This window comes from Apodemus sylvaticus, chromosome 6, assembly GCF_947179515.1.
Source record: "Apodemus sylvaticus chromosome 6, mApoSyl1.1, whole genome shotgun sequence".
In the NCBI taxonomy this organism is placed as follows: domain Eukaryota; kingdom Metazoa; phylum Chordata; class Mammalia; order Rodentia; family Muridae; genus Apodemus; species Apodemus sylvaticus.
The window spans coordinates 36,622,107-36,648,845 of record NC_067477.1 but is presented as its reverse complement, the minus strand read 5'-3'; the positions used below and the strand labels follow the sequence as shown (position 1 = coordinate 36,648,845).

Sequence of the window (26,739 nt, the reverse complement as noted above, 5' to 3'; positions counted from 1 at the left end):
TTTGGGAGGCAGAGGGAGGTAGATCTCTGTGGGTTTGAGGCCAGACTGGTCTACATAGTGAGAGTCTGTCTCAAAACAATAACAGAGTCTGGAGAGATGGCTCAGAGGTTTGGTTCCCAACATTCACAGGATGACTCACAGTCATCTGTAACTCCAGTCCCAGAGAATCTGGTGCCCTCTTCTGGCCTTGTGGGCACTGCACACACATGGAGCACAGCCATACATGCAGGCAAAAACACCCCTACACAGGAAAATCATAAATACATACAGAAATAGATAGATAGATAAATACATAAATAAGCATTCCTGCCACCAAGTTTAGAGCAGAGGAAATGGAGGAGAAAAGAGATCTTCCTCAGGGTCCATCTTAGGGTTTCTACTACTACATTAAGACACAATAACCAAATGTTACTCTGGGAGGAAAGGGTTTGTTTTGTTTTACAGCTTGTAGTCCTTTAACCAGGGAAGTCAGGGCAGGAACTTAAGGCAGGAGCCTGGAGGCAGGAACAAAAGAGGTGAAGTCTCTTTGGCCTCCCCTCCAGAGTGGGGTGTTAGTGCTTGCCTGTGAGTAAGCAGAGAGAGGGGGCGGGTCACAAAAGGCTGACTCCTGTTAACAACCATGTAGGGACTCCTGCTGGGACACGGATCTCCTCGTCCATCAGGCCTTCAGATGACAGCAGTGTCAGTCAACAGCTTGACAGCCACCTCATGAGCCCACCTGAGGCAAGAGGCCAAGCCATTTCTAGGCCCTGACTTTCAAAATCTGTGTGGGAAAACCGGAACTTACTGTTTAAAGTGGCTGACTTTGGGGCAACTTTCTGTGCAATGGTAACACACACACAGGAGACGCTGCCTCATTCCCCTGCTGTTGGCTGTTCAGTCTTGCACTGTAGCGAAACCCACAGCACTACTGTTCTGTGGTGGGCCCTGTTCCAGACAGATCTACTAGTGGTGGTCAGAGGACAACTTGGGGAGTCACTCTTTCCATCTTTACAGTCAGTTCCAGGAGTAAAACCCAGGTCACCAGGCTTGGGTAGCAAGTGCCTTATCCTCTGAGCCATCTGCCAGCCTCGAAGTTATTATTATTATTATTAATTTTATAAAACTTTCTTCTGATGGTTTTATTACTTGACAGTAGTGGGGATTGAACCATGGACTGCAGTGTATGCAAGGTAAGCTCTTTTCCACTTAGCTATACCCTCAGCCCCGATGTTTATTATTTTTAAACTTAAATATTTTACTTTCTTCCCCCCCACACCAAGACAGGGTTTCTCTGTATAGCCCTGGCTGTCCTGGAACTCACTCTGTAGACCAGGCTGGCCTCGAACTCAGAAATCCACCTGCTTCTGCCTCCCAAGTGCTGGGATTATAGGCATGCGCCACCACTGCCGGGCAACTTAATTATTTTAAAGTAATTTGTTAGTATTCCATTGAATGGGACCCCTCCTTCTATACAGAAGAGACCATTTTGTATTTCTCTTCTCACTGGTCCCTAGTACTTAAACACTGTATTGACTCGACACCATTGAGTCAAAGCCACCACTGACTGCCGAGCGATAGAATATTCAGAGCTAAGAACTTTGTGCACATTATAACTCATAACTATTTTGGTTGTTGGACTATGTTCTTCTTTCTATGAAAGGAGTGTCTTGGTCTTGTTTATACTTAATGATTCTTGATTTCTATTATAACACATAATAGGTGGGAGTGAAACTAAATACAATATCAATGTGATCATTATAATCATTGATGGGTTTTTAATATACTTAGGTTTAGAGAAGATACAAGTCGTAACTTCTGGTTGTATGGGAGTTCATTCAGACCTTGCTCAAACAGCCTTAATTGGGTACCTACTAGGTACCAGACCTGCAAGTGTGAACATGAGGCTGTCTTCAGCTTGAGCAGGGGCTGTATTTCATCAGCTTCATCGCCACCTCTGTGATTCATGCTACCAATATCTTTTCTTTTGTTTAGGACAATGGTATTGCCATGTTACATCCAACATTGTAATCCTAACCGGTCTGCCCTCATTCACTCTTCTCCCCATAGGAAAATCTCAAGTGTGTCTAAAGGGATCCCAGGAAACCCGAGTCAGAGCACATCATTCCTCTGCTCTCACATTACCAATGTCTGCCCATGTGTGGGAGGCAGCAGGCTTGACCTTACAAGTCTTCAACTGGACCCACATCAAGAGGTGGACTGTATCTTCAGCCCACTGAACATTGAGTGACTTTGTAACTTTCTTTTGTGGTAGATGGGACCCTAAGCTAGATCTGAGCATGGATGTTGGCAGGTCCTAAGTTGGCGGGATGGCTGGGAGGGCGGGGTGGAGTGGACCAGGGATAACAGATCAGTCAGTTACCAACCAACTCAGCAGCTGAGAGGCCCGGATGAGATCAGAGCTACTGTAGCCTTCTGGAATCTTCTGAATGACCTATAAACTCATCAGCCCAAACCAGGCCTGTTTAAAGCTCTCAAGGAGCCCTTGGCATGTTACACAGTGGAAACTTACTGATAACCATCTCATTCAGAGGAAAAAGTCAAGTGTTTTGCCTGGTACATGGTAGATCCTCAAGGAACATTTGATTAAATAATTAAGAAATTCCCAAATCCAGTTAGCATTCTAATGAAGAAAATAAGTTACAAAATAATCACCGGTTATGGTAAGTGCTCTGAAACAAATAGACAGTCACAGCGGGCACTGTGGAATAAGGCAAAGGTCCTCCCAATGGACTCCAAGAACCTCAACGACTGTCCTGGGTGACCCACTTACCACACCGACCTTATCCCCTGCCACTCTCAGGACCTCTGATCCAGGGACATTGGCCCCTCTGCTGCTCTACCTCAGGTGTACGCCTGGACCTTTCTTCACATCGATACCCTCCCTGCTCTCCCTCAGGTTCTTGTTCCCTCCTGACCCCTTCACCAAGCCCTTCCTGACCGGTTTAAAGAAGTGGCCACCCTCAGAATTCTCTCACCCTGCTCTATTTTTATCTGTGACATTTGTCACTCACTGATGTATTCTATCAGTTCTGTCGTTTACCTGTCTGCTCTCACTCACTAAATACAAATTCCACAAGGGTTGGCTTTCTTTTTCTATTCTTTTTTTTTTTTGATAGTTTTGTCCTTAGAACAATATTGTCATCAGGCAGAATTTTAATCAGTGGATACTAAAATGATTCAGGAGTCATAACATAGTGTCATCCTTCAGATTAAACGAGGTACGCCTTTGAGTCACACTGGGAATATAGTAAGAGCTTTCACTTTAACATGTGTGAGTGTTTGCCTGTACATATGTATGTGCCTCGTGTACATTCCTGGTACCTGAGGGGTCAGGAAGAGGGAGTTGGATCCCCTGGAACTGCTGTAACAGATGCTTGTGAGCCGCTGTGTGGATGTTTGGAATAGAGCCCAAGTCCTCTGGAAGAGCAGCCAGTGATCTAACGGCCGAGTATCTTTCCAGTCCCCAAACTTAAAAAAAAAAAAAAAATAGCCAAAACACCCAGATGAGAATGTGATTGTTTCCTAAAACTACAGACATGTTCACGTCATGGGACACATGGCAAGCACAACCATCTCCACAGCATGCTTCTGGGGGGGCGAGGGGAGGGACACATCCCTATTCAAAATGTCATCCCTCATTGCAGAAGCCCTGAAAGGTGGTAGGCATGGCAGGTGTTGGGGTGGGGGCAGGGGATGGGTGGGAGTGGGAAGCAGGGATGGGGGTTGGGTGGATTCTCGTCAGTCATGGTCCATGTGACTCCAAGTGCAGAGCCCCTGTCACTCATTTTGACATTCTCTCCTTGTTGGGTTCTGACCTCATCGTGGACTCCTGAAGACTCAAGGTCAACCTTGAACTCCCAAAGGAACCTCTCCACAGAAGATATCCTTTCTCTAGGGAGAATGGAAGTGTCTTGCTAAGAGGACAGGGGATAGATAGTAAACTTCTCTAGCGCCCATTGGAGAGCCTCCCCGAGACTCTAACGCCTGGCTTGGTACTCTGTAAAAGGCAGTACTCTGTAAAAGGCAGTACTCTGTAAAAGACAGTACTCTGTAAAAGGCAGTACTCTCCTTTCTTTCACTGTCCTGTAAGTGAATGAGGAAGGTCTGGCCGAAAACAGGGGGGGGGGGGGGGGGCAGCTGCTTTCTGGTGAAACCCAGAAAGGGTTCCCAGGCTTGTTACTGTATTTAGGGTTAAAATGCAAGGCCTGTGACCTGGAGGCCCTTTCCTGCTGCTCTCCGCTCTCTGCCATGTTGACAGCAGCAGAGAACTTGCTAATTCTGGCTGGGGATTTTCCCTGCCGGGCTGTTTTTCTCCTTTATCTTCATCAATTGAAGAGCACTTGCTCTGCCTTTCAAACTGCCGGAAGATACCAGGTGTGTGTGTGTGTGTGTGTGTGTGTGTGTGTGTGTGTGTGTGTGTGTGTGTGTGTGGTGTTTCTTTCACCTAATTCTGTGGTCTTTTCCCAGATGTGTATTTTCTCTCTAACTACCTTCTAACTTGTTGACGTTTCCGCCCATGTGACTTCCAGCTTGAATTACCAGAAACCACAAGAGAAGGCCTGTGCGCAAGCCCCAAAGCAAGCGAGATGTCCCTGTGGGGAGCAGTCCCTCTGCACCCCAGAGAGAGGAGGACGCAGGGGTCTGTCAGAGGTAGCTGCGGGGCAAGCGGGGGAGGTACCTGTGGAAGGTGGTGTGCTGGTGGCCCCCTAGCAGCCAGCTAGTGAGAAGCTTGCCCAGAGGCATCTGGGACGGAGTGGGACAGCCTGGAAGATTAGAACCATGCCTCACAGCTCCGACAGCAGTGATTCCAGCTTCAGCCGCTCTCCTCCCCCTGGCAAACAGGTACCCCCACCCCAGCCCACCCCCATGCCCTGCCTTCTGATGTTCCTGGGGTGGTAGAGGAGAGGCAGGCTCCCCTGTCCTGCCCAGGGAGCTCTGGCGGGGGAAGGAAGTAGCAGAGCTCTCTAACAGACACTGTACTTGTGGCGTCTGCTATACAGAGGTCCAAGTGGTGAAGCCTTCTCATCCCGCCACAAAAGCCTCTCTTTCCGAGCGGTACTCCTCATCTCTGCCGCTTAGGTTCCCACCGTGAAACTTTCTAGGAAGCTGGGCTCAGGGGCTCAGGGGCTCAGGGGCAGGATGAATATCACAGAACTTAGAAGTATGGTCAACTGTAAGCAGAGGAATGTTCCAGTAGATCGTTGCCGCGGGCTCCACCCAAATCCTAGAGCAGTAGCTTTCCAGGAAGAGCCAAGCGGCAAGACAGAACTGAGGTCAGGGAAGAGAAATATAATAAACCAAAGCAAGGTAGACTGGAGGAGAAGAGTGGGGAGATCTGCCTGCGGACTGCCTCTGTAACCAGAACAGCCAGTGGGAGGGAAGCTAAAGCTACAACCTATATCTTTTTTTCCCTGTGGCTTCCAGATAGAAGAAAGAAAGCCATGGTCCAGGTGGCCTGTTAGAGACCTTCACTAGTAGCTAATGTCACCCCTGAGAAACCAGGGGTGGAGGGAAAGATTCTGAGACTCTTAGACTCTTGATTGATATAGCAAGCCAAGATGTTTCCATCTGAGAGATGCCTCAGTTGGGATGCTGTTCTCACCTTGTAGTTTCTGGGTTTCTCTACCATATTCTTGGTACCCTTTGCTCTAGAAATTTCTCTTCCTCGTCCAGCATAGACCCACGGATTAAACTTTTTTACATCTCATCTTCAAAACTACATGCTCTCCTTAGCACACATATTGGGAGGGGCTGTAGCTCAGAGGTAGAGTGCTTCCCTCACCCACACCCAGGGGGGCTGCTCTCATGTCACAAGCCCCTCACCAGAAGCCATACTGGTGAAGACCTCAAGAGGGAGATAGTCCCTCACTCACAGTGGCATCAGAGCGATGCAGCCTGCCTGGAAGATGGTACCCTAGTCTTCTTAAGAAGGAAATTACTCACAGTTCCGTGGTAACCTAGTCCCTTGGCACATTATAGGAAGAGCGCATCCTTGCCCTCTCTAACCCAATGTTCACCTCCTAGAATGACCTGGAAAGTTTGAGTAAAGAAGGAAGAGAATCAGAGTCTGACCCAAGGATCTTTGCCATTCAAGCCAGCAGAGGCAGGTGACAGGGTAGGGGTTGCAGAAGGCCTTCTCCTCCCTGAGCTTCTATAGGATATATTTAGAGGGCACCCAAAGAGCACCTTGTCCTCCAAGGCACTGGTCAGTGTGTCACTAAGGCAGGCGACCTGTACTTCATACATTGATTTTTTTTTTTTTTTTTGGTACCTCATTTGTAGCAGGCATCTTGTTCAGGACTAGGAAGTTCCCAAGATGGCTGCACAAGGAAGGAAGGAAGGAATAAAAGAAGAAAGAGAGATCTGGGGCGGCGCCCTCTGCCTAAGGGTGCAGCACAGTGAAATTAGTAGTCAGGAGGGAATTCTCAGAAAAGATTTAGAATCAGCACCAGAAGATGTCTACCCCTGGATGGCCATGAGCTTGGACACCAGGGAGGAGAACCTCAGCTTCATACTGTGTTAAATAGAAAAGACTGTACCTGCTCAGAGAGCTGGGGAATTGTCTCATAGTGCCTCGGAAAGTGCTGGTACAGAAGTCAGCAAAGTTCTCAAGGAAAATAGCAAAAGGGACATCAAGAGGGTTCTAGTGCACACACACACACACATGTGCACATATACACACAAGCACATGCACACACCTCACATGCACACATATGTATACACACACGTGCACACACTCACACCACACACACACACACACACACACACACACACACAGAGTAAGGCTAGAGCAGCTCTGGAGAGAGCAGGAGTGATGGGGAAGTCTTAACTGGTGTTTCCCAAAGCAGCCCTTCTGAGGCCTCAATTTCTCTTCACTTTTGAGTAGCCTTTGATCATAAGAAGACCATAGGCAACCCAAGGGCAGGTAGCAGGGAATGCTGGGGAAAATGTCTTTGGGTACAGGCCGTGAATAAGGGGATGGATGGTACAAAAAGAACTGAGGACGGGGAAGGAAGGGAGGAAGGAGGGAAGGAGAAAGGGAGGGAGGAAGTTTTGACTAAGAGGAATGGTCGGACCTACCCTTGTTATCTCTGTTTCCTAGGACTCATCCGATGATGTGAGGAAAGTTCAGAGGAGAGAGAAGAATCGCATCGCTGCCCAGAAGAGCCGGCAGAGACAGACACAGAAAGCCGACACCCTTCACCTGGTGAGTCCCCACACATCTTAGCAGCTCCTGCCCTTAAGTGCTGCTTCCCACGCCCGTCCAGCTTTGAGGATTCTGCTGTGGTGGAGCTAAGTCTGTGGGGAAGAGTAAGAAGAGGGCAAGGTCTTCAGGGGCAGGTAGGGGGGAGGAAAGGCTCCCCTCCCCCATGCATGGATGACCACATTTGGTAGCAGAGAACAGCACCGGAGACTGAGCCTTTCTAGCCCAGGAGTATAAGGGTGGATGCGCAGCCTCAAGGCTTCACGGGAGGTTGAGCCACCTGTGTGGAAAGGGACAGCAGATAGGGTGTCGTCCGTCCTGAGCCACCGCGTGCAGAACACTGAAGCTGAAAGGAAGTCTGATGTTAAGTGCTTCAGGGAACCCAGTCTTTCAGGGCTGCACTGCGTATCCCTCTGGAAGGCAGTGGTCTGCCACCCTGGCACGTTTGCCTTTGGGAGAAGGAGGTCAGTGTTGGTGCCCTTATTTTTTCCCTGAGTATCAAGAAAGTTCTGTGTTGAGACTTCCATTGTTAATGGTCTCTCTAGGGACTGCTAAAGACAGTTTCAAATCACTTACTTGGGACAATCACCATCCTGATCGAGTGGCCAATAGTCTTAGCCTTTTCTAACGGAGGGGATGAGCTGCAGTCCCACTGGGAGACCCACAGCCTGGACGAGCAACCCTGAGTCCTGACTGGGCACAACGCGCCGACCTTCATACCTCTTCTCTTTACGGCCTGCCCCTTTCACTGTGTTCTTGCTCAGCCATTCCCTCTTCACTGCATCCTTCTTCCTGACCTTCCTTCTGAAACATTGCCAGACTGCTAATATTCTAGACATTCCCTTCGATGGTAAAAGTACAATACTCGCCAAATACAAATACGCCGATAATGACACGAATGCTTAGCATGACTGGGGCTGGGGAAACGGCTCAGTGGATAAAATGCTTGCCGTTCAAGCATGAGGGTCAGACTCACCAGAAACCACATAACAGTCAAATGGGCAGGAGGCAAAAGTAGGTCTACATATGAACTATGAATTTGGTCTAGATAGTGAGCCTCAGGATAGCCAGGTCTATATAGAGAGCCTGTGTCAAAAACAAAAACAAAAACAAAAACAAAAAACAAAACAAACAAACAAAAAAAAGCTGAAAGGCTTAGTGGATGTGGCATCCTGACAGTGGACTCCCAGCTCATGGGAGGCAGAGATGGGGAATCTGAGAGTACGTTGGCCAGATGAGCCAAAATGGCAAGTTTTAGCTTCAGCAAAAGACTCTGCCTCAATTCTCAATACAGAAGCTGGAGAGTGATTGGGAAAGATCCTGACGTCAACAGTGGGCCTCACACATGCATGTGCATCCATGTACACACATGCCCACATACAAGCAAGCACATGTACACCACACACATGTACACACATGGCAAAAGAATAAGTAGCACATAGTTTTAGAAGACAAAAGAGGAGGGTAACGCCACTTCTTTTAGCTGTAAGGACACTGAGAACGGTATGTCCTAGCTTCTCTGCCTGTGCTTGTGTTCTGTTTGATAGGTTCTTAATATATCCTCCAGTACATGCTAACATCATTTTCAGTTGGCAAATATGTGTCAAACTAACAAGAAAAAGAATAAGCAGCAGTCAGTACAAACAGACCAGCAGTCTGAGCGTTCGGTGTCTGTCCCAGTACTCACACTTCGTGATTTCCTTGGGGCTTAAAATCTCACAACACTGTTTTAAGCTGACTTTTTCTACCTGGGTCTGATTCTTATTTAATATTCCATAGAGCAACAAAGCCACACTTACAATATGATAAATTATTTGCTGTGCAAGTAGAGAATGTGCTGGCTGGGCAAACTCCTATAACCCTTTACGTTTGCAATATTAAAAGAAGAAAACTGAGCTCAGCCTCTGTGGGGCAGGGAGGCCAGCCTTGAACCACCCGCTCTGCCATCTGCTATCTGCAGGACTAGGCCCACCTACATTCTGCATGGTCTTTAAACTCTGGGCCCTTATCTGCAGAATGGGAAATGTCGGGAATTGCTTATAGAGACAGTGCAGGTGAAAAGCTCAATATGGTGCCTGGCATGCAGTAAATACTCAAAAGATTCAGTGTAATCAAAGTTATAATAATAGTATAAGGAGCATGAAAACTGAGATTGAGCAGGCACATATATGTACATATGCACATATTATATGTATGTATTGTGTGTGTTGCGTGGGTATGCGTGCACACACAGGTACACATGCACACACGAATGTGTGTACTTTTTCCTCCACATAATCTCAGTGCTGAGAGACTTCATAACAGCTGTAAAGCTCAGACATTTGATACCTGAGAATCCTCTGCAGCACTCACTCCAGGCAAAAGGTCCTCCAGCCACTTCTAATAGCAGAGTGCTGCCTCCCTCTTGACACAGGAGAAGTGCCTCCCTGTCTCTGGCTGCAGGCTGCCTCCTTGTAAATTCAGCCCCCTGGTCTCTGCTGCCTAACTTCTTCTGTGGGAGTATGAGATACTTACTATGAAGCATTTTGAATATCTGTCTTGTCATCAAGCATGGTGCGCTGATTGTTTTCTAAATGACAGAGGTGGGGACGACCGTGTTACAATGTCCCCAGCATTGACTAAGTCTGTACATAATGCATTTGTGATTCTGTTCTAATTATGAGATGTGCGTGATGATTTCCAAGACACAGATATAAACATAAGATAATTAGGATGGCATTTCAACAGTCAGAGAAGTCGAATTATCCAATAAATAGAGTTGGGGCATCTGGCAAGTCACTTAAAGAGACAAAAGGCTGGATCCCTCCTCATTCCTTATGCAACGCACAGACAGTTTAAATATTTTTTAAAGGAAACTAAAGAAGTCTTGGGGGAAAATATGAGATTTGAAAATCTATCTTGGCATGAAATTTTTCAAATAAGATAAAAAATAATAAAATTGATATACAAATATGATTCATGTAGACATCAAAAAATAAATTTGGCTGGGCATGGCGTCACAGGCCTTTAATCTTAGGAGACAGAGGCAGGTGGATCTCGGAGCTCAAGACCAACCTCATCTACATAGGGAGACCCATCTTGAAAAAAGGATGACTTTTTTTTAATGTCTACATAGGTCAAAATATTATGTGCAAAAGTCAAAGGCAAATGGAAAGCCGTGAGGAAATTATCTAGAAAGCTTGTGAGCCAAAAAGGCGTGTTTACTGCATATGTGGAAACTCTATGATGAGGAAAATGGTTATAAAGTGACAGAAAGGGAGAAACAGAATGTACCTAAGCATGTAAGGAAGTGTGCAGGCCTCCTCGGGAAACCGCCCATGAGGGCGAATGCGAGACTTCCCTGCCAGGCTGACAGAGGTGAGAGATGGAGCTAACCCAGGAAATGGCCAAGGGAGAGGGAGGGTGACACCCACATTCCCTTAGCGGGGCAAGTTGCTATAACGCCCTATGATGGCAGCTTGACCAGGCCCACTCAGGTGGCCGGTGCACCTTCCCTGTCTCCCAGCAGTGTGTAGTCTAGAATTTGCCCACACGGTGAGCATCCCAGGGCTCTCTGAGCTGAGTGGGAGTCATTGTTGCAGTTTGTTTCTCTTGGTTTTTGTTTAGAGGAACTGAGGATGGAACCCAGGGTCTTGTACGTGGCCAGGCAGGTGCAGTGCCTCTGAATGACTGGAAGCAAGTTAAATATTCATTAGGAGAAGGGGGGGGTGAATGATCGTTATTGGCCCATTCTGAGTGTGTGAGTGTTCAAATGAGTTGCATTTGAATGTGGAAAAACTATCGTTTCCTTTTCTAAAATAGTTTTTCTTAAGTTATAGAAGGCGAGGTATATGTATATGAGTGTCGGTGCCAATAAAAGACAGAAGGGGGTATTGATCCCATGGCCATAGGTGCTAGAAACTGATCTCAGGTCCTCTGCAAAAGCAGTAGATGACCTTAATCAATGAACCATCTCTCCAGTTCCTCTTTAAAGTTTTCTAAATTGCAGCTATTTATTTATTGATTGATTGATTGATTGATTGATTGATATGGGGGGAAGTGCACGCATGTGGAGAAGTCAGAGGACAACCCAAGGGAGTGAGTTCTCTCTCTCCATTGTGTTGGTTTCAGGGATCACACTGAAGTCATAAAACATGGCAGCAAGCACCTTCACCCACTGAGCCAACTTACCAGACCCACGCTCCCAGACTCTTAAGCAAGAAAAGTCCAAGTAGAGTGTCTGGTTTGCTCCAAGCCACACTTTTAATCTGCCTGAGCCTAGGTATACAAGCAAGTTTCAAATGGATTACCTGAACTTATTGATGTTGTTTCTAAAAAGTAACACTGAAGTTGAAAGACAAGAGAGGTGTTGTCTGCCTTTTTAATCTCTTTTTATATCAGTTAGGAGGAGTAGCTAAGATCTGAGTGACTCTAAGCTCCATGGAACTTACTAGATGGAACACAGTAAGGAATGGCAAGTTGTTTTCCTGTGGCCAGCCAGCCTGTTGAGAGTGGAAGCTCTCTGGTATCTTCCAGCAGAGGGGGACTTTCAGTCAGTGTCTTGTGTCACGGGGAGAGAAAGAACTGGGATCGGTTTAAAAGCATTGCTTTGGAGAAGCCTCCAAGCAGAGGAGGTAGGGGTTGGACATCAGAGTCTTCTGGGGTGTCCTGTTAGCCAGTGACGTCTGGTCTCCTGGGTGAACTGAAGCAAGGTAGCTTGATCACCCATGCCGGATCTAGAGACTGGAGAACACGGTGCTCCTTTTCCTGGAGACAAGGCAAGAGATGGTTTCTGTGGGCTCCTCACCACAGTGCAGGACAAGAGATGTCTGTGATGTGTAATATCGTGTAAGACAGAAAAATCACATAGACTGAGCTGGTGCTGTGAAAAGTGAGGACAGCTGGAGGAAAATTAAATCTTTGAGAAACTACCAAAGATGTTAGCTCCCAGGGCCATTGCTCTTGACCTGTTGAGGTGGCCGGGGGGAGACTGTGAGGATACCCCAACATTTCTCTAGTTCTTTGTCTCTGGGAGACCATGTTCTGAGGTTTATTAACATAATGAATCCATAGATCTGTAAAAATAATAAAACATGAATGAATGTCTGGCTAGTTTCACCTTTTAAAAAGGTTGACTATAAAGCCAGTGAATCAGATGCCTCTCTGGCATCTCTTTCACTCTGAATTTCTAGTTAAGATGTTGTCACTGATCACCTGGCTATGGTTCTGTGCACTGAGTGACCTACCAGTGCAGTGAGCTGCAAAATAGAAAAAAAAAATCTTTGTATGAATTAACCTACCGAAGGTTAGATAGCTTGAACTTCAGAGCCCTCCCTTGTAAACATAAACATCTATCTGTAGCTCCCTCGCATCTCTTACTGAGATTTTGTTTTGTTTTGTTGTTTTGTTTTGTTTCTATTTAAGTAATGCCCTCTGAAATTCTTATTTTTCCCTGCTCATCTTTAGGCTTTGTCACGAAAGTAAAGACAGTATCTGCTGTCTGTCTGTCTCTCTGTCTCTGTCTCTGTCTCTCTCTCTCTATTTCTCTCTCTATCTCTTTATCTGGCTGTATATGTGTGGGTATATAAAGATCTTTCTCTATATAAATATGTGATATATATGTATATATAATATTTATATACTAGTTTTTAGAAGATTGTTCCATTCTAATATTGTACACAGTACTCCTGATTGTAACAGTGTAAGGCAAAGTTGATGAGGATGCTGGGAACATGGATAACTGAACAGTAAACACTTTATGGATGCCATAAAACTAGGCAGATGGCTAACAGGGTACTGAACAGACTGCGATCCACTTCTACGATAGAATTTGAGGCTGGCACTAGAAGGGACGGTGGAGATCTATGTGTATAGACCTAGAAAGATGTCTGTGAGGCTGAATTGAGTTAAACAAGCCAGGGGGCGTGTGCACAGCACCATCTGCTAATGTAAAGCCTGAGGGTTTGGGGATGGAAACATAGTCTCCAAAATACCAATGGTGCTTACTTCTGAGTGCCTGGGTTTGGGTAGCTTGTCTTCCTCCTGGTGCTCTTTGCAGTTTTATTATGGTGTATATGTGCCGTTTAAGCAATCAGAAATAGTTGCAGAGTCTTTACAGATCAACTATTTTAGTTGGGGAAGAATATGCCAAAGCAATTTACCACCTCAACGACTTATCCAAGGACGATGGCTCGTCTGTTAGGGTGGGAGGGCCCTGGACTTGAAGAATGCCTAGCTAAACTGGCTTGTTGGCACCAGGTCACAAACCAACAGCTACTCCATCCAACAGGTGTTGTCAGGAGGTCCTCCTCAGTATCACCTCTGTTTGGTTCCTGCTTCCCACAGCAGTGGAGTGGTCCACAGGACAAAGGTTCCTTTCTGCTTGTCTTTCCAGTCTCATCATGGGGCCACATAATGGTGTGCAGAGGAAATGCCAATAATGTGGTCACGTTCTCTTGATCATAGGATCAAAGCATTAAAAACAGAAACTCAGGGATTTTAGGCTAACCTATCATGTTACCAATGAGGAAATCAGTGTCTTTCTTGGGGACACAAAAGGACCCCAAGTTCTTGCCCCCCCCCACCAGCCTGCATCTGTTTTGTGATAATCTTAGTTTTGTTTTTGTTTGAAGTTTTGTTTGTTTTGTTTTGTTTGCTGTTCCTATCTATCATTTTGCAAAGGGTTAGCCAAGCTAACCCTTGACTGATGGTTGGGATGCTTACACAACAAGACTCTCATTACTTCTAAAGCATTCACTAACAGCAAGAGACCATACAAGGAGTTACAGTGGCTAAAGCCTAGAGTTTAAAGAATTATTTATATATGTGTATGTCAATTGGTGTTCTGCCTGCCTGCCTGTCACAAGGGTGGCAGGTCTTATGGAACTGGAGTTGCAGACCATTGTGAGATGCTGTGTGGGTACGGGCATTGAACTCCTCTGTAAGAGTAGCCAGTGCTCTTAACCATTGGGCCATCTCACCAGCCTAGGCCTAGAGTTTAAAAGCCTCTTTAATTAGAAGATGTAGAGGCAGGACCTCAAAAGGCTGATGATATTTTTGAAGATTATATTGCCATTAAATTAAATACATGATGATTTAATATGTATACTAAGAAAAAAACATCCTTTGAAAGAAAAACATCAAGACACCCATCACTAAGTTGGCAGAAACTATACACAGAAAGCTTGCACACATTTTTTCTACCCAAATGAAAATAACCTAATTTTCTATTTTGATGACAAAAACAATACACACTGAGACAGGGTTTCTCAACCTTGGGGTGATTGACAGTCTGATATTTTTTTCTTTCTCCTTGGTATTAAGGATTAAACCTGAGACCTTATGCATGTCAGGCAAACGCTCTACCACTGAACTTTCCCCCCTCTTTTCCCCTCTACATTTAAAGTTTTGAGACAAGGTATCACAAAGCTGCCCAGGCTGGCCTTGAACTCATTTACAGCCTAGGCCAGCACTGGACTTTCAATATTGCTGCTTGACTTCCAAAGTAGCTTGGGATTATAGGCCTATACCCCCAGTCTTCTAATAATTCTGATAATTACTATACAGTTGTCTTATATGCTGCAAAATGTAAAACTCTACCCAGTAGATGCCACTAAACCATTCTCCTTCCAGTTATGACACCCAGAACTTGCCAGATATCCCCTGAGTAGAATAATTACCCCTTTTGATTTTTGGCACATAAGGCTCTTTTAATTTTTTAAGATTTTTTTTTCCTCCTTAGAAATTGACAACTTACACCTGTAAGATGCCATTAATAAATCTTCACAAAAATAGTTGGCATGATTGTTTGGGTTAGAAAGCCTGACACCCAGTGCTTCTCTGTGCCTGCTCTGGTTGGCATCAGATCCAACAATGCTACATCTCAGCAGCTGTAGTCCTTTGGGGGCAGGCACTCACTGTAGGTTATGCTGTCTCACGCGACCCTTGTAACAATTCCTACTTAAAACTGGAGGGTTGACAATGCACTCCCCCCTACCCCCCAATCTCTGAAAAATCCATCCCAGGAGAGAAGAGAGTAAAGTCAGAGCCCAGTGTGGATGCACCAAGGTGCCATTTCTATTCACAACCGAGACATTTGACAGCCATCAGCATGTCCTAAACCAGGCAACCATTTCAAGTAAATTGCTTGATCATGCACTTGATGAAGTGGCCGTGAAATACAGTATTTGTGATAGTAGAGCCATCACAGAGTTACAAAAAAAAAGGCAAAGATAAATTGTCTTTGCACCAGAGTTGAATTCTACAGAAAGAAGTACATTGTTTTCAAGGACAGGAGGCTAGCTAGAGGAAATGCAAACAGGTGTCAGGAGCTAGGATCATGGGTGTTTTACATCTTAAAAGCTCTTGAAGGCCAGGCATGGTGGTGCGTACCTTTAATCCCAGCACACAGGAGGCAGATGGTTCTGATTTCAAGGCCAGCCTGGTTTATATAGTGAGTTCCAGGCCATCAGGAATTCATAGTGAGATCCTATCTCAAATTAATTAACAATATTTAATATAGTTATAATGTATATATAATGTATGTATATGTGTGTGTGTGTATATATATGTATATATATGGAGAGAGAGAGAGAGAGAGAGAGAGAGAGAGAGAGAGAGAGAGAGAGAGAGAAGATATCATTGTCAGATCATTGTCAGGTTTTGGTAAAAGATCATAATTTATCCTTTAAGCTGGAAGTCTTTGGGGAATGAAAAGGAGTCCTAGTAAATATCATACCAGGACAGCAGATGAACTTGAGCCATCCCCAGAAAACTTGGGAGAACCAAGAACAGTGACCTGGATCACTCACAAGTGCAAGGGAACAAGAAAGTTCAAAGCCAAGCTGAGAGACAAATTTCTTAGGACCAGAAGGCCATTCCCAGCACCTGGAAGGGCTCAGTGACACGTGATGGTGCCTCACATTCATTGATTAGCTGGGAGCCCCAGCAGGCTCCAGTGAGGGCAGAGCAGTGCCTCAGCTCTGAAGCTCCCACTAGTCCAAATGACTTACCTGCTCTGCAAGTATCCGCCAGACCCCTGTGTGTGTGACCAGCGCAGAAGCCTAAGCTCTTGGTTTCATGGGGCCTTACATTCAACTGTAGGTCTGGAAACCAAATACAGGATCTCCTTAGCTACACATCATGAAAAACACTTTGACACTGAGGATCAAGTGCAAATCAAAGAGGAGTCTGGGAAGACCCTGGGAAAGCGGACCTATGGCAGAGCCTTGGGGCCAAACACAACACAATGCATCAGAAAAGGAAGGTGAAGCAGAGCTGGAGTGACAGGGATAAACCATGTGTGTAGTGCAAGGATCGAGGGCAGGAACTCGGAGCGCACAAAGATCATTGTGACCCAGGCTGGGGATTGCTCTCAATTTAGACTGTTTTAGATAGACCAGCTTTTATTATTTTTAAATTCTTAGACAGTTTCATACATATAAGCAGTACATATTGATCACTCTCTGCCCCACTCTCACCAGCACATTTCCTTCCTCCCTGAACCACATCCTCTGATACATGTGTGTGTATGTATGTGTATGTGTGCGTATGTGTGTGTGTGTTATATTGTGGTATATGTGTAGTGTGTGTGTGTGTGTAGTGTATGTGTGTGTATGTGTTTTAATCCACTGAGTCCAATTAACACTGCCCATTGGATTGTTCACTGATTCTGTCAAGTAACATCAGCTGCAGTGAGATTTTTGGCCACATCACATTCAGATGAGAGCTTTCTCGACGTTAACTGTTAACCATAGCAGACAGATGCTTCTCTCTGGCCAAGGCTGATGAAAGCACAAGTCTGTGGTATAAATATAAACAAGGCAGTTTGACAGCTTGCCATTAATCAGGACAACAGTATCAGGTTACATCCTCCACCCTACTACCCTACCACCCTACCATCCCCCCAAGCCACTCCCATCCCTCCCCACCCAGCCTAGACCTCCTAAGCCTAGACCTCCTAAGAGACCTAAGCCTCCTAAGCCTTAGAATTAGAAGGAAATGTAAGAATTTTCATCTCTACTAGGGAGAAAAGCAAAACTCCAGCTGGGACGTTGGTTTGTCTGCTCAGCCCATGCAGAAGCCAGCCTTGACCCAGAAATCAACCTGGTGTCTTGTCACTTGTAAGAAAGAGCTATGCTCTTCTGTCTGTGGGTTCATGAAACTCTACAGACGGCGCCTCACCCCAAGGTCCTTCCACAGAATCTGCTTCAGCCTCCTTTGGTTGGTCTGATGGGGGCGGGGGGGGGGGAAGCAAATACAAAGGAGGGGAATTACATTCACAGCTGAGGCGGTGCTATTCTCTATATGGCCGGACCTTTTGAAAAAGGAACCTCTTAGATTATTTTGTAACTGTTACAAAGCAGCTGGAATGTTGGGTTAAACACTCACTGCTAGCCTCGCAGATGCCATACGTCCATTCAGTAGACACCGTCACAAGCATTGTCACATTCTGAGCTAGCAAGTAAGTAACATGATTTTGTTGAGCATTTACTTTCTGCTGTTTCTGTCCTACCACCAAAGACCAACCTGTAGACAATGGCAGCTTCCTTCTCTGCCCTGGGGGGAGCTTACCAATCCTAAGGGAGTTTTAACTGGTGAGTTCACACAGAGCCCCACCTCTTGCCTTTCCATCCCAAGGTCCAGGTGTGCTGGGACCAGGGCAGTGCTCATGTGGTAAAAATGTGCTTGGAGCACAGCCTGCCGACACTGATGTGGGTTTGAGCCCTTGAACTCACAGAACTGACTCTGGGAAGGCGACCGTTGATCTCCAAGGGCCTGCCTCAGCCCATTTGTGTCTGCCCTCACACACACACACACACACACACACACACACACAATTAACAATTAATAAGTTTAACACTTTAAAAACTGCTCTGAATTCCGTTTTCACCAATAATCTATCGCCTTTAAACTTGAAAGTATTCTAGAAAAATTTTAACTTAGAAAATGTCATTCAGCTCCTAAGATTCTTTGTTTTAGGCTACCTATGAAAATATATGTTTAACGTAGCTGGGTAGAGGATCACACCTCTAATCCTAGCACCCAGGAGGCAGAGGCAGGCCTGGTCTGCAGAGTGATTTCCAGGACAGCCAGGGCTATACAGAGAAACAAAACAAAACAAGAAAGAAAAAGAAGAAAATATATTTGTTGAGATAAGACATGAGATAAATTTAATAATGATTAGTTATGCTATTATGCTCTTTGTAAGAATCTGCAGTGAATGTGATTCTCAATTTGGCTAAGCACTGGGCTCACCAGGGAAGTATTTTTTTTTAAACTCTTAATACCCACACCCTGTACAGAACAATGAAATTGGCCTTCCAAGGGACAGGGGGTGGAGTCGTCAGTGTGGAGTCTGCATATGTGTGCTTCTTCATCACACAGCTTAAAAGGCGCTTTGTCCAAAAAAAAGAAAGAAAGAAAGAAAGAAAGAAAGAAAGAAAGAGAACAAGAAAGAGAAAGAAAGAAAGAAAGAAAGAAAGAAAGAAAGAAAGAAAGAAAGAAAGAAAGAAAGAAAAGGGAAAAGGAAAGGAAAGGAAAGGGAAAAGGAAAGGAAAGGAAAGGAAAGGAAAGGAAAGGAAAGGAAAGGAAAGGAAAGGAAAGGAAAGGAAAGGAAAGGAAAGAAGAAATAGTGCAAGCTGAAAGCGACCTCAGGACAGAGATAGGGCAGGGTGCAGGAGACCTTCCCAAGCCCCTGACCTTGGAGATGTGTGAATCAAAGCAGAGGCTGGGATGGCCTGGGGAGAGTGACCAATGGCAGAGACTCTGGGCCAAAAGAAACCTGAGGCATCAGAAATGGCTGATGAGCCACAGGCTGAAGTCGTCGGGGCACACGCACACAGCACACGTGTGGAGCAGCAGTTCTCAACCTGTGGGTAGTGACCCCCCATATTAGATGTTTACGCTACGATTTATAACAGTAGCAAAGTTACAGTTATGAAGTAGCAATGGAAATAATTTGATGGTTGGGGGGATCCCCCACAACCTGAGGAACTGTATTAAAGGGTTGTAGCATTTGGAAGGCTGAGAACCACTGGTGTGGAATGAGTCCATATAGCTATGTGCGTATACCTCCATGGCCTCTGTCCCAGAACCTCGAGGTTGACAGACACTTCAAGCCTCTGCTCTTTGGTTTTCCATGTTGGGCCTCCTGTGGTCCCCTCGTAGCAAGCCATCCACCAGGATTTCCGTCAGCCGCCGGTAATAATTAGGCCATCAAGGGGAGGCAGCAGCAAGCCTTGCTTTCTTTTTCACACATACCAAGAAGCTCAGAAATGGAAAGAAGGTTACAGACAGGAGAGACAAAGTCCTCTGTCTCTGTCACCGTCATCCGCCCGGCTTTCTTCTCCAGGCTGCAATATGGCTGCTGACCCTCCAGGCCTCACTCTGTGTTGGAGGAGGATGGATTGGTCCTTCTACCTACATATCATGTACACACATACACACACACACACACACACACACACACACACACACACACACACTTAGCCCCAGGTGCAAGGAGGCTGGGTATTTGGGTCTCTCTAGCTGAAGGCAGTGGGGTGTTTGGGGAGAACACTGAGTGAGCCAACCTCCCATGGAAAAAGGAGGCCCAGGTGACATCCTTCCGACCCTGTGACTACAGACAGGACCGTGAGAGTGTGACTGGTGTGTCTGACCAGCTATTGATGGCCAGGAGCTGAATGAAGACAGCACCCAAAGTGTGGTGACTTCTCCCCTCCATGAAAGGCAGTGGTGACAGATGGAGGCCTAGTCCTCCCTCTCCTGGGGAGCAAGCCCACCTCTCCGTTGGAAACCCTCGTCAAGAACTGTGGGTTCCACTTGCCACGTGTACTTGATGCCTGGCACATGGTAGCACCAACTTCAAATGCCATGTGAGTTAGAAGGTCACCATGCCAACAACAGCATGCATGTTCTTTCGGGCAGAAAAAAAAACACACACACACAGAGGTTATTTCATCCTCTGGAAATGGCTATTAGAAGATGCAGGAGGGTGGGGCTGGAGCGATTGCTCCTCGGTTAAGAGCACAGGCTGCTCTTTCAGATGCCCAGAACCCACACAGTGGTTCGCAACCATCTGTAACTCCGGTTCCAGGGGATCTGACACCTTCTTCTGGCCTCCACAGGGACCAGGCACCAGGCACATATATGGTGTACTGACATACATGCATGAAGACATGCATATAAAATACAATAAAAAAATTTAAAGAAAATTCAGGAAGGTCAAAGCCCTCAAGAGTTAGCTATGAGCAGAATGGAGCCGAGAGTACTGCCTATGCCTGGGGAGTCCCTGCTGAGCCCCCCCTGTTGAGCTCAGGCTGGACCCCAGCCAGGAGGTGCCAGCTGCTCCCAATCTCTCTCCAGCTCAGCTGCCTGGGGCTGAGGGACCAGCCTGGGGATTCCCCATCACTCAGGAGCTCTGAGTGACCTCCTCTTCAGACCCTCCAATAGGGGATTTCCCAGAATGTTCCCACGCCTCAGGAAGCCTCCTCCTCAGTCACCCCCAGCTCTTGACAGAAGTGGCATCAGGTGACCTTCCAGGTGAGGGAGGGGGAGCTGGGAACTTTAGCATTTGGATGAGCTTGAGGTTGGGAAACCGGGAGCTCAGTCAGTGAACAGCCTGAGATAATCCAAGCTCACAGGCTCCCAAGGCAGGAGAAAAAGGGCAAGCATTTGTGCTGCAGCCTACAAGCTGTGTGACCTTCTGACGCGCGTTGCTTAGCTTCTCTGTGCCTCAGTTTCCCCTCTTTTGTAAAAGGGAGATGTTATGCAGTGGTGTTACAAAGATTAAATATTATGATAGCTATAAAATACATAAAAGGTTGGGTCCTGGGGCACACTCCTTTAACCCCAGCACTCAGGGGGCAGAGGCAGAATGATCTCTGTAAGCTTATGACCAGCCTAGTCCACATAGTCAATTCCAGTCCAGCTAAGCTCCATAATAAGACTTTCAAAAAAGTAAAATAAAATATGTGTATACTATATACACAACATCTGTTTAAATTATGGTGCTACACACACACATAGGTGCACAAAAATATCAAAAGGCTGGGGAATTTAGACTCTAGTCTACATTTAGGTAGCCAATTTGGACTCTGAAATACTGGAAAATTCAAGGGCAAACCGGAGACACCCCCATTCCTGTTGGCATTAGCTGCCCAGCAGAAGCCCCGTGGAGCCTCTAACAGCCAAATGGCAAGCTTAGCCCAGATCTAGTTAGAGCCTGTCACCAGTGTTGCTAGTGCTCCCTGGAGGACCCAATGTCAGGAATGTCAGGCTACGGTTAAGGATCATTTTGGACTAGTCATCTTGTCTTCAGGTGAACCAACCAGTATCCAATAGGAAAAAGGAATCCTCCTGGGGCCACCCAGCCAAGACCACCAGTGGTCACCATGGTCATGGGGCCAGGCCTGGCTCCTATTGAAAGATGGCACCCTCAATGGAGGGCTCTTCCAGAGTGGCAGATGGAAGTAGGCGGTTCTGTGGCTTCAGGGGCGTGGCCAACTGAGCCAGTGGTATTATGGATGTTGTGCTATCCCTTGGGAGGGCACCGCAGGCACAGGGGACTGAGGACTTCTCCTTGCTCCTGGAGGACCTCAGCTTACTCCTATAGTCAGACCCTCAGTACAGGAGATGCACAAGGAAGGAATCCAACCGGAGCCCAGAACTTCCTGGTCATTGGATCCAATGTTCGAAGCTTTTGTGCTTCTGAGGAGACACATGTGAGGGGACCACAGCACCTTCTCATAGCTGCTGTCACCAGCCTGTGGGCATCTTAAGAACCTGGACAGTATGGTTTTGCTCCAGGTCTCGGTAGCCTTTTGGTAGGCTGGCCATACTGACTGCTGCAGACATTGTGAGAACCCTGATGGGCCTAACCCCATTCTGAAAGGTGAAGAGAGCCGGCTAAGGTGGAGCCAGGAGGGAGGCAGGCTCACTTATCTCCTCACTGCCTGGTAGAAGAAAATTTCCTTCACACACCCCCTCATTCCTCTCCTTCACTGAGTTCGGTCCCTTCCCATACCGGGAGTTGAGGGGGTGGGGGAGGGGATAGTCATTGTCTCTGTGGATAAACCCCAACTGTCCTTTTAGCTATATGAGTCCTCTCCAGAGGCCCTGCTGCCCTCTGCAGCCTATAGGGATGGGGCCCAGGGCAGCCACTTCCTCCTGCAAGTCATTCTTTCTCTAGGAGGTGGCCAGTGTCTGCAAGCTCCTCCCCCCCTCTCCCCCCCCCCCCCCCCACCAGCTTACAGACATTTCTCTTGCAAGTAGCAGTCTGGCTTTAAGAGGCAAAGACAAACTTTGCCTCATGGTTAGAAGCAGCAGGTAGTGGTTAGTCAGGTCTTACCTCCCCCCACCTCCCACCCCCCACCCCCCACCCCCCCATCCCCCACCCCCCGCGTGGGCTTTGGCATCTGTAGGCCCAGGAGGAGACAGGAGAAGGCCGGCTGGAGCTCCTCAGAGATTACTAGTGACTTGCCCTGAAGTCACTTCCCGAAAACTAGGCCTGCCTCTAGGCGGGGAGACGATCGGAGCCCGCCCACCTAGTCCGTCCCTCCTTGCTGCCTTGGGGTTTGCCCAGGCTCTTCAGAGCACGGAACTTACAGTAAATGCTGTAACCAGTGGAAACTCTCAGAGGGGGCGAGGAAAGGGCCAGGACTCCGGGCCCCAGTTCCCGTCTGAGCATACCGCCCCACCAGGTTCATTTCGCCCACCTTTCAGTAAAGGGGCGCCGCCTTCCTGGTAAAGGGCTGACCTCCCTCTGGGATGTGCCAGAAAACAAAAACCAGTGAAATGCCCAGCTGGCCCCAGCCTGCGGGACCGCAGCCCGGGATTGACCATCCAGCTTTCGGCTTCCCTCACCCAGCTCTAGAGATGGGGGTTTCCTTTGCATCAGACGAGGGGACTTGGTTTAGCTCAGAAAGCGTTCAGAATGTCGCTGAGACTGAGCACCTCACATCTGACCTTCAAAAGAAATGGAAGCCAGCTTGCTGAGTAGTGTCAGCGTCCCATATGCTCCTCCACAACTTAAAAAAGGAAACCCCGCCTGTACTGGGTTTAGGTGATGGGCAGTATAACTGATAAATCCCATCTCTCCTTGCCTGCAGCGCACTCCTGCTGGATCATTTAGGGCAAATTTTAAATGTCAAGTTATCATACATCTGCTAACCGCTGGACTTTATGAGTCAACACTCTCATGCCAACAATTGATGGTATCAGCCAGTCAGCCAACAAACATTTACATTCATTTGGCCCATTTAATACATGCTTACATAATTAAAGCGGGCTTTAGTTATTTGTATCATATTTAACTAGGGTTTTCAAACTTGCCTGGTCGTTAAAACAACCTAAGGCACCTGTTAAAAGCTCAGATTTTGGCCGGGCAGTTGTGGCGCACGCCTGTAATCCCAGCACTCTGGGAGGCAGAGGCAGGCAGATTTCTGAGTTTGAGGCCAGCCTGGTCTACAGAGTGAGTTCCAGGACAGCCAGGGCTATACAAAGAACCCCTGTCTTGAAAAAAAATACAAAAAACAAACAAACAAACAAAAAGTGGGTGAGGGAGTACGTGTCGGGAATGTGGGCAGTGGTGAGACTGGAGGCAGAGCTCTGAAAACCTGTGGACGGTTAGCAGTTCCAGGTCAAAGAGACACCCTCTCCCAAACAGAATGTGGAAGGTGCCTGTGGGAGATCAAACACCCTCTCTGCCTTCCATGTGTATGCCACCCACATGTGCATCTGCAGCCCTGCATGTGTGCACACAAACACATGTGGAAGAGAAAAATCCCAGATTCCAGAGTCCAAATTTCTCCCCAGATCCCAGCTCTGCAGAAGAGCTGCCTGCAAGCTTCTGAGCTGAGGTGAGATTCCGGTCCGGGAAGCCCATTGTCTGGAGACGCTATGGTTTCTCAGCAACTAGTCTATGCCAGAGCGCTGTGGTGGCTGATAAATGACGCAGTCCCTACAACACTAGATGTTCCTGGATCAAATGCTTGCTGCCTCTACACTGACAGAGCACAGGACTCCTCCTTGTTTGAAGTTTCACTCTCTATGGTTTTAGTTATCCACTGTCAACTGTGGTGTGAGGATACTGAATGGAAAGTTCCAGAAATAAACAATTCATACGTTTTAAATAACTCCGATTATAGTATATTGTCATAAATGTTCCATTCTGTGATTATTTATTGATAATCTCTTCCTATGTTGACAAACTTCATCAGAGCTTTACGGGGACAGGGAAGCACATAGTGTCTTCTGGGTATTGTCCAAGGTTTACGGCTGGCTTGGAACAGGATTGCAAAACCCACAGTTGTGGGCAGGAGGGAGCAGAACAGGACGCCAAGTCCATCGTAGATCCTCAGTATCCAGAAAGGCTGTAAACACCCTAGCCTGGGCACAGTGTGCGAGGCAAACGCAGCAGACACAGGGCCCTTGGTGTGTGCTGGCAAGTAAGCGGCAGACAAAGTTTCACAAACTGCTTTCCACTCCCTCTGGGGCTGGCCCGACTGCCAGTTTCTCTTGGCATATGTTTACCATGCTCAATCTAAAGGCATATATACATAGGCATGTTTGTGTGTGTATGTATACATAAACACACACACACACGAGAGGTTTTCTGAGGTTTGTCCCCACCAAACTTGTATGTGTGTTTGGTCCCTAGTGAAGCAGCAGTGTTGAGGGGTGGTGGTGCCCGTGAGGGGGAGATTATGTCACTAAGAAGTACTAATGTCTTTCAGTTTCTCTTCTACGGGTTTTCTTCCCTCCCTGCTCCCTCCCTTCCTTTCTTCCTTTTCAGTGTTGGAGAGTAAACCTAAGGAGCCATTGCTTCATGCACCCTAGGCATGTCTCCCAGGCCTGTATACACATCTACTTAGAGACAGGGTGAAAGGGATTCGCTGTAGTTCCTTTCTAGCTTGGGCTGGCTTTGAACTCCCAATCCCCCTGCCTCCCCAAGCTTCGCGCTGGGATGCCAGGTCTGTGCCACCATGCCCAGCTTGTCTCTCATGTGTGAGGGCTGGAGCTGGGAATCATAAGTGGATTGCTGAAGAAATCCAGCCTCCCCTCTCTCTTACACACAAGCGCCTATTCTACGCTACCCACTTGCCCATCCATTTTCCCCCCATGCACCCCTCAGCTGCCACAACCTTAAACCTTCAGAACTCTGATCTAAATAAACTACCCACCCTCCAGCATTTTCTTATAGTGACGGGAGAGACAGATTATGTGAAGTTGCTATTCCTATTAGTCAAAAGAGCCCACAATCAGCATTTGCACACGAGTCAACCTGATATTTACACACACCCACATCCTTACATAGGTGCCCCCATACACATCTATATGTACGCATGCACACATCCTCATGGGCACAGGAATTCTCAGGTGCCCTCTTCATGACTGTGCTGATGGAAAACTTTAGCCCCCCCATGTACAACCTTCCCGCCCCACCAACCTTCCCATCTCCCCTGACACCAGTCATCATGCCGATTATCTCTTTACAGGAGAGTGAGGACCTGGAGAAACAGAATGCGGCTCTGCGTAAAGAGATCAAACAGCTCACGGAGGAGCTCAAGTATTTCACCTCAGTGTTGAGCAGCCACGAGCCCCTGTGCTCCGTGCTGGCCAGCAGCACCCCCTCACCCCCAGAGGTGGTATACAGCGCCCATGCCTTCCACCAGCCTCACATCAGCTCGCCACGATTCCAGCCCTGAGCGTCTGGAGAAGAGGAGAACAAAGCCTTGGTCGGATGTTACCCCCGTCCATGGTCCTTTGAAGGGGGATGCCACCTGAGGCCGGCTGCCCTCTACCCAGAGGCCCAGTGGCAGAGGCCTGGACAAGTATTGAGCACAAGAACTATAGTGGTCAGAGGGACTTAAGGCCTCCCAGGAAAGTATAGTCAATGACTGGACTCTCCCAGGGAAGTCAAGCCAATGTACTGGACCCGGAAAATGACAAGACGACCCCGGAGTGTTATGGATGATGCCCAAAAATGCACAACACAGAGGGAGGAGGGCAGGGGATGGATAGTTTTCTAAATAAATATTTTCTAAGAAACCAGCCCTGGAAAGCAGCCTCCCTCACTTCCCCTGTCAGCGTCCTGCGAACAACTTTCTCTTAATTTGGCACCTGGTTTTCCTCCTTGGCTTCAGGGAGTTTTTCCAGACTCTGAGAATTCCAGTTGGAGAAACTGGTCTCTCCAACTCACCTTCAACCTCTAGATATCTCCCTCACGCTCCTCCACAGACCTGCTCAGTGTGACCTCCCCAATGGTGCCTCTTGCCCCGTGCTTCCTCTAAGTGGTGGAGCCGGTCACTCCACAGTTAAAGGGGAATCTCAGTTTCTCCCATGGGCATACCTTCCTGGCTGCTACAGCCATCCAGTCACGTCTCAAGGATGCCGTGGGCAGGGATCCAGGCCAGGAATGTGAGTAACACAAAGGCCATGCCTCCCTTTCAAGACGTAGGTAGCCCTTTGCCATGCGCTGCCAAAGATGCCCTTAGAAAATAGGGTGACTGCCACCTGTGCACTGAGTGCCTCAAGGTTTAGTAGCTCAGGGC

At 47.3% G+C, this 26,739-nt stretch overlaps 1 protein-coding gene across 1 annotated transcript; it reads left to right on the top strand.

Annotated features, from left to right (window-relative positions):
• The first annotated feature begins 4,536 nt into the window (after nt 1-4,536).
• Batf (basic leucine zipper ATF-like transcription factor) lies at nt 4,537-26,239 on the top strand. Its single transcript, XM_052185386.1, has 3 exons — nt 4,537-4,845; nt 7,106-7,210; nt 25,684-26,239. Exons 1-3 carry the CDS (start codon nt 4,783-4,785, stop codon nt 25,891-25,893), a joined length of 378 nt encoding a protein of 125 aa, XP_052041346.1. The 5' UTR covers nt 4,537-4,782; the 3' UTR covers nt 25,894-26,239.
• The last annotated feature ends 500 nt before the right edge of the window (nt 26,240-26,739 follow it).

Bases quoted from the DNA above. Each gene is read 5' to 3' on its own strand.
- Batf (XM_052185386.1), top strand. From the start codon at position 4,783: ATGCCTCACAGCTCCGACAGCAGTGATTCCAGCTTCAGCCGCTCTCCT. The intron at 4,846-7,105 runs GTACCCCCACCC...TCTGTTTCCTAG, and splicing joins CTCCTCCCCCTGGCAAACAG to GACTCATCCGATGATGTGAG. The intron at 7,211-25,683 runs GTGAGTCCCCAC...ATCTCTTTACAG, and splicing joins AAGCCGACACCCTTCACCTG to GAGAGTGAGGACCTGGAGAA.